Here is an 8,491-nt window from a genome sequence, read left to right on the forward strand (position 1 = left end):
GCCACAAGTGAATGTATAAAGGGAGGAAAGGAGAAGAGGAACCGGTAGAAAAAAGTTAGGATTTGCAGTAAATGAGGTGCTTCATGTAGCAGTAACAGCAAAACAACATTAAAGCAGACTTTCTTCGGGTGCTGTGAGCTGCAGCTTGCTCACTCGCTCTGCTGCACAATTTCTGCTGCTAACAACATTATCCAAAAGTCTGCTTACTGAGAGAAAGGGAGCTTTTGCCTGGTAATACTAGTTTATTGAAACAATCTATCATGGACAATTTTGAAGTACTGGGGATTCTCTGATGTCAGTACCCCAGTTGTGAGTGGATGGATGTGTGTGGAGCTCTGTGGAGTCGGGGACAGATGTGATGACGTAGGAAGCCTTCATCATCAAGGATTTCAAGATAAACGATCTTTTCTGCTTCAGCCATCACTCACATCTCTAATAATAACTCTGCAGCGAGTCACATCAGCCATAAACATGTTGAACCAATGTTATTTGAAAAAGGGAACAAAAGCAAACCATGGCAGTCTTACCCAAACTGTTTGTTATTCAAACCAGTTAACCCTTTAAAACCTAGATCCACAACACTTTTCTTGTGCTGCATTCAGCAGTAGTTCAACCTTTGAGCAAAGTGGTGCAATTTTTTATCAAAAACATGGGACAAAAATTTTGACAAATATTTTTTAAAAAGCTTGGGAAAATTTTCTAGAAAACTATATCTCTCAGTATGCTGATTACGTATATTAATTGAATAATATTGAATCAGCTCAATAATTTAACATCTCATTATCATTTTCCTTGTTGTGACGAACGCATCACAAGGTTTTCCATCACTGTTTTAAGGTTTAAAGCCCGACAAGACACATATGCCACCACAATGTTTTACTAACATGTTTTATATCAGTTTGTTTAAGAAATTAGGCCATGCAAGGTTAAATGTAACACACAACATATTATTAAAGCAGTAGAATTGTTAGTTGGGTGAAAACTTACCTTTAGCAAAAAAAAAAAGCCTTCAAAAGTACATGAGCTCACTGGGCACAATGCCATTTTGGAAGTGATTTACACAAATGCACACACGACTGCACCAGTATCTCTGGCAGATGTCACTTAGGGACTTCGTGAATTAAAGTCAAGGATAAAGCTGTATATGGAATTTTCCAGAGCATTTATAAGGTGTGTTACACCTTTGTCACTGTGGGCTCTTGTGGGTTAAAATTATTTTACAGAGTATCAATGCTAATAATAAGGATAATAATTTTTAAGCCTTTTTTCCTCAGGTAATTTCCCTGTTTTGTTCCATTTATCTATTTATTTATCTATTTTTGCTCATTTTCACATATTTTTTTGTACTTTTTTTTATTAATTTCTTGCTAATTTCTTGGTCATTTCTTCTGTCTATTTTTTTTTTTTTTTAAGAAATTAGGGCCAGTTTTACCAGGTTTCAAAGGGTTAAGGATAACAGGCAGACTTCCTAGCTCAATACTGACTTGTCATATTGCTGTAGTTTTGTGCACAAAAACTGTTTCCCAATTCCCCACAACTGACTGGTTCTCGGTAGGTTCTCAGTGACAAAACATATAATGACAAAACACAATATATATAATACTCAAAAATGACGGTAAACACCATGTTAAAAAAAAAGAAAAAAAAAGTACTCTCCGTGTACGGCATCATGCCTAATAAACAGCAATACTTATCTGACAAGCAACATCTCTAGAAAAGATGACTCAGTTTGCATCACTGACAAACCCACATCCCTGCAAACAGATCTCAACATATATTGCATTTCAGTCTTCATGACAGCATTTTCAAAGAGAAGCCAAGTCTTTGAAGACGCTGAGAGGCGGCTGAAAGCTCTAGAAAAAGCCAGCAAGTGGACCCAGACTTAAAGAGAAACTTCTCAACAACCTAGCCCCCATTTTCCTATGTTCTTTTCCCATGACAACCATTTTTAAAGTGGTCGAGTACTGAGAGAGAGTGCTGCAGCTGCAGAGATAAAACAGGCTGCATTTTAACCCTTTGAAACCTGAGCAAACTGGCTTTTTTCAAAAACATGGGATGACGGGTGGTTAAGTGTTTTTTTTTTTTTTGTATTTTTTTTTTGCCACTGACGGCCTCAGATTGTTATTAGGGGAGTTTGATAACATTACAGAAACAACCCAGAAGAAAAAAAACGTTTTTTCCTTACCCTCCCCTAGTGTGTGTTATTGTGACTAAGTCTCGCTCAAGGAGAAATCTGGCTGTGGAATTGCTGGAGATGTGATTTGTTGCAGTTGTTGTTACAATCTGAGCCTGTCAGTGGCAAAAACAGCTACTTTAGTCAATGTAAACTGATGTGTAATCACACAATCGCCAGACCAATTCCAAACATTGTCCAGGCTGAAAGACACCAAACTTTGACCTTTTGGTACCTGAGCTAATTTCTTTTAAAAACATGGGAAGAGGGCAACAAGCAACTTTACATGACATGGCCCAAAATTAGCAAGAAGTTAGTAAAAAAGTTACAAGAAAAATACCTGAAAATTAAGCGCTAATAAATTACACATTTTATATCTGTGACACAATTTAACATATAATTAAAAGAATCACATAAAACTACATGTAGTTTTCTCATTTTCTCTTGTTTTCATCATATCTAATAATCCTCATTTCCTTATCACCTTAAATGTATTTTTTTGTAGTATGCAGGACCTCTTTCCAAGTTGCTTATTCTGTCTCAGGTTTCAGAGGTTTGGAAGCTAGTGAAAAGTTTCTGAATGGAGAACACGAAAACTGATGTCCATCCAGGTGTTAAATGGTTAAGGTGCTATATTTCTTCAGTATAATCAACACATGTAGTGACCAAAACAACGATTATGATAACCAGCTTACATACAGTCCACAGGGAATCCCTAAATGCCCTCCAGCTGAGGCAGACTGATTTTTATGGGCAAAGATCTCCAGCGAAACAAAAAGTCAGACTCCTTCTTTTTTAAATTAACCAATCACAACGAAGCATATCACTTTGTAAACATAATCCTTAAAAGTGCAAACTTGCTTGTCTTGCAGGTCTCTGGTCCCAGCCGTCAGTTTGGAACGCGGCCCTTTTGCCGGCAACATTTCAGCACCTTGGACAGCTACACAATAGCCAGCAGAGATCCAGCGGGAAAAAATCACGAGGACAAAAGACAGAGAAGGAGGTGGAGGAGGGTGCCGGGTATACAAAGGGGAAAAAGGGAGGGGGGAGAGAATTTGGCCGCTGGGAGGCCATTCACAGTGGATACAAAGCGCCAATGTCAACTCGAGTTGAAGGACAGAAAACAGAATTAGCATTAGAGCGGGTAGCACAGTTCATCCATGTCACAGGGTTTGGTCAGAGAGGAGGACAGGTCTCTGAATGCACCACACATGATAATACCTTCTTTTTGAGTGGCAGGTCGCTCTCTATCCTAAGATGGTTTCTCCTCACACTGCAGACTATATTTCCCTTTACTGCTTATCAACAAGAGCATTCCACCTCTGTCATACACTACACTCATTGCAATCCCTCTCCTTTGTAAGCAGAAAAGGCAGCTGCTGTTCAAAAATGCCACTTAAAAAAAAATCTACATAACTGAAATGATTTTTGAACAGCAGGATTCCAAGGAATGCTGCATCTTGTGAGAGATGGCAGCAGAGACAGAACTACTGCAGAGTCGCCTCCATTTTCAACACTAGTGCATTTCCTTTCACTGCTTATCCACAAGGGCCAATTCACTAATGTTGGTTGCGACACTAATGACAATTCTTCTCTCCTGTAAGATTACATCTTCCAAAAAGCAGCAAGTTGTATGAAAAAAAACAAACAAAAAAAACCCCATTTTGAACCAACATATCTTCGACAATACAACCACGTCAAAGCACTCGATGATATTTTGACACATCCTTGTCCCTGCTGCAGAAAATATTGACGCTTGACGTCAAACATTAGTGTTGTCTGTGCACCATCAGAAGGATGGAGTGCAGATCTCAGAGCGAGGACAGAGGATTTGGAGAAAAGTGTAAATGCTGTGTCAGGAAAGGAGGAAGGAAGCAATGGCTATCACTCAACCTAGAAGGAGCCTGAAAAATCCACCTCGTCAATCATCAGAGGTGAGAGAGAGAGAGAGAGAGATAGAGAAAGCTGCAGGAGGAGGAGCTGCAGGCCAGCTATTCTATTTTCATTTTCTCTGGCTCCCACCACACACACACACACACATACACACAGACACAGACACATCTGAGCAGTTTACAGCACACACACGCACACAAAATCATGCACATTCTAAAGAAAATGTACCTCAAGCTCAGAATCTTGACAAAGTGCTTCAGTGAAAGTTTAATGGTGCCATTTCACCACGCTGTATTGCTCCCCTATAGCATACAATATTCTCTATAAGTTGTATATTTCCAAAGACACTTCATATTCAAAGCAAAATAACATGATTTCCCTAGTCAAGAGCTCAGATATCATTTCACACCCAGCCTCAACTCCTTTTTTTTTGTCTTTTTTTCTTTTTAAACAGACAAATAAGTCTTCTAATTTACATAAAGATCTGATTCTTTAAAATACAGCACTTTGAAAAAAAATGAACATTTCTGTTTTGCAGAGAGCATTGTTGATAAAATAGTTGAGTGCAAAGGCACTTTCTGGAGTAACTATAGTAAGATTTTGCCGCTTGTTGGATTTGGAAAAGGTTGTCTTTTATGGTTTGAACACTCACCATTTATCTTTGTATGCTAAGTATGTACAGGAATGTCAATCTGTAGCATTTCCTCTTCTACAAAGAATAGTAATTTCCTACTTTTGTCTGTTTTTCACAGGGAAAATAAAATACAGTTTTATGAAAAGCACAATGCCGTATTTGTACACAGTCCTGCCCATTGTATACCTGCCGTCATCAGAGTCTTTTGGAATTTCATTTTCAAATAACAAGAGAAATAATTTATACCTTCCAGGAGAAAAAAAATAGAACTGCATAATAATATACTTCTTATACTCCATTTATACATCTGGAAAAGAAAAAAAGAGAAGAAAAGGAAGAGAGAATAAAGATCATCAAAGGGTTGGCCTCCAGTCACTCATGTAGGGTTGAACACAGATAGATAAGATAGATATATAGAGAGGGCTATTAGAACAGTAACTTCGTGATTATTAAGAATGTTGCACAGAACCTGGGGTGGGGATGGGGGGATGGGCATTGTCGCTATCTTACAGTTGGCTCATCGCAGTCTGTTTCTCCAGAACCTCCAGGTAGTCTGGTTCTGTTTTTAGCTTCCCAGGGAGCAGAAGTGGGTGCTCAGTGTTTTTGGAAGGATTTTCGGCCCCATAGTATTTCCTGGGTGTCCCGTACAGCACAGTTTTATTCAACCTGTCCTGATTGGTGATATGCCGCCGGGCTGTAGCAGCCTCGTAGGGGGGCACGATGCAAGGTCTCTTAGGTAAAGTGCAAAAGTTGTAATGGAACGGAGGGACGCCTGCCGCTGTGGGAAGCTCTTTGTGGGGCCGCTCCCCTAAGTTTTGATACAACATCTCAGGAGGATCTGGGGGGGTCAGACCGCACGATGTTGGCGATTTATCCATAAAATCCATTGTGCTGATGGTGTAGGCCCCTGGGCTGTGGGTGAGGACATCCTTCTTCACATCCAGGGGCCCAAAGCTGAGCTCCTTGAGGTTGCGGTAATACGCCACTTGCTCGCTGTCCTTCTGCATGTAGATGGGGTTTTGGCACATGGAGCCCACGGGTGGGGGGATGTAGTTGTAAACGTGGCTTTCGGAGGTTTTGTCTTGGGTCGGTTCAGGAGTGTAGGAGCCATATTGCACTTGAAAAGAGTTGAGATCAAGGTTGTTTGCGCCTGTGGGGACATGTTCCACTCCTTTGCGCCGCTTCAGAACAAAAACAAAGAGGCCGGCGCCAAAGCAGACGGACAAGATGAAGACCACAAGAAGCCCGAGAATCAGGACTGAAAGTGGGACCTCAGGGTGCAACTCAGGAGTGTGGATTCGGGATTCAGTCGGGCTGACGGAGCTAAAAGAAGAAGAAGAGGAGGAAGAAGAGGAGGATGGGGTGGTGGTCTCAGTGCCAGGGCTTATTAATGTGGGAGCTTTTGTAGAGGGTGCATTTTGTGGCGGGGGCACCTCGCTGGGCTCAGGGCAGATAGCCTCGTTGCGGAGTGAGCGTAGCAGGCGACCTGCGTGTTTCGAGGGCGAATCGCAAGTGATTTCGTTAACCACGACACTGGTACTGGACAACTCCATCCAGTTTTTGAGCGCCACAATGTCACAGGTGCAGTCCCAGGGGTTCTCCTGCAGGTCAATCTGGATAAACGCTGATAGCTGGTCCAGGACACCACGGACTGGAAGGTAGGAGAAATGGTTATTCCTCAGGTTGAGTCTGGTTAGCATGGTGCCACTGAAAACATTGTCAGGGAGTGATCTTAACAGGTTGTTGTTGAGGAAGAGCAGTTGGAGGTTGTGCAGTGAGTTAAAGGTTTGTGGTAAAATGTCCTTGATGATGTTATATTCCAAGTAGAGATACTGCAGAGACTGCAGGCCGGCAAAGAGAGACTGAGAAAGAGATTCAATGTAATTCCCATTTAGATAGAGCCGTCTGAGGTTTGTGAGATTTTCAAAGGCTCCTTCCTGAATCACTGCAATCCTGTTATTTCCTAAATGAAGCAGCTCCAGCGAGCTGTACTCGGTCAGGTCAGTCCTGTAAATCACTTGTAGGTAGTTACCAGTCAGGTGCAGTTTCTTTGGGTAGGAGGCTTTGGGGTTCAATTCACTGATGTTTTGCAATTTCCGCTCTTGGCAATTTATGTTCAGTCCGCTGTCAGGGTTTTGTGATGTGCACACGCACACACTGGGACACAGCATGGGCACGGGGGAGCGCGTCTGGTAAACCATTATAGGCCCAAAGACCTGTTTGTCCTTTGTGATGCGAGCTGTGGGCCTGTAGCGCATTTTGGGTGGGCGGGAAGCTTTCGGGGCTCGGGTGGGGGTGATGATGCCAGGGTGGTAGGTCGGGGGCAGGGCCCCCTGAAAGTGAGAGTCAGAGGGGGGGTGCACACGCTCACCAGCGTTCCTTCGTGGGCACAGATCCTGCTTTATGAGCTGTGTGATGTCTTTCCCATGCAGCCTGAACGGCGTCTCACACACAATGTCCCCCACAAAGACTGAAATAGTGTCCAACCAGGATTTGAGAGGAATAAGATCACAGGTGCAGTTCCACGGGTTCTCCTCCAGCTGGATCTCCATGATGCCACCGATGTGCTCTAAAACCCCAGCAAATGGCAGCATCTTGAGCCGGTTGCCACGTAAATCCAAGTGGGTGAGGAGCACAAAGCGGAAAATGTTGGGAGGCAAAGACAATAGCAGGTTGTCATTTAGGATCAACACTTTGAGCTTATTGAGCTTACTGAAAGCGCCTGGCTCGATGGCGCTGATGTAATTATAGTCTGCCTGTAAATACTCCAAACTCTCCAGCCCTGCAAAGGTGTCTTCTTTGATCACCTCCAGGTTGTTGTTGTTTAAGTGGAGCCGCTTCAGGAAGCGCAGCCCATTAAAAGCACCGGTTTTGATCTCCTGCAAGCCGTTGTTCCCCAGATGCAGCGAGGTGACATTGCCATAATTGACAAACTCATTGGCGCTGAGCCGTGACAGGAAGTTCCCATTTAGAAAAAGCTGGGAGATTTTATTTGGGGGCGCTTGGAACTGAGTGACGGTGGTAAATCCTTTATTCTCACAGTTGATGTTAAGGATGTTCTCGCGCTCCTCGCAGCTGCAGCGGCTCTTGCAGATCTCTTTGGAGGCTGAAGTTTTCCGGCTCTCCGTTTTGGACAGTGACAGGCTGGTGACCGTGAGGACGCTCAGCAAGAGGACGCTGCTCAGCATGTTTACAGCCAAAAATAGTCACTGAAATATAGATCCAGCATTTAACTTTGCAGCGTGAGCCTTTGATGAAAAAATACAAAAAAATCAGGGGGTGAGCTCTCAGAGCAGGGAGCTGGAAGAAAAGGAGGTAGAGGCGCTCTCTCTCTCACACGCGCACACACACACACACACACACACACACACACACACTAACACTCACACAAACAAGCACACAGGCGCGCAGAAAACAGGCGCACCGCCGATATCAGTGTGTTTAAAGGACACCATGAAACCTCACCACAGACCGCACTTAAAATCAAACCTAAATCAAAAATCCTTTCCCCCGAAAATCAATCCTGGAAAAGAAAAAAAAAAAAAAAAAAAACACACATCGCAAAGCAGTGGGATCCTGGGTGGTGGATGGACTTGGCACATTGTCAGAGGAGAATCAGAGGAAGAAAAAGCCGCTTACTGCACCTTTTTTTTTTTCCCTTATAGAGTGCGCCGATTTATTCAGTGTTTTCACGCAGATCAGCAGCGGCTGCAGCGAAATATTCAGAGAAAGACCCGGTCTGCGGAACGCCGCCTCTCTTCTCCACACAGGGAAGGCGCTTCATTTTAGTC

The 8,491-nt window shown here is 43.1% G+C and overlaps 1 protein-coding gene across 1 annotated transcript; it reads right to left on the minus strand.

Moving 5' to 3' along the window:
* Positions 1-5,089: 5,089 nt before the first annotated feature.
* Positions 5,090-7,920, minus strand: slitrk2 (SLIT and NTRK-like family, member 2). Its single transcript, XM_042493343.1, has one exon. The coding sequence runs from the start codon at positions 7,886-7,888 to the stop codon at positions 5,207-5,209; it is 2,682 nt and encodes an 893-aa protein (XP_042349277.1). The 5' UTR covers positions 7,889-7,920; the 3' UTR covers positions 5,090-5,206.
* Between the last annotated feature and the right edge of the window lie 571 nt (positions 7,921-8,491).

Source organism: Plectropomus leopardus, chromosome 9, assembly GCF_008729295.1.
Source record: "Plectropomus leopardus isolate mb chromosome 9, YSFRI_Pleo_2.0, whole genome shotgun sequence".
In the NCBI taxonomy this organism is placed as follows: domain Eukaryota; kingdom Metazoa; phylum Chordata; class Actinopteri; order Perciformes; family Serranidae; genus Plectropomus; species Plectropomus leopardus.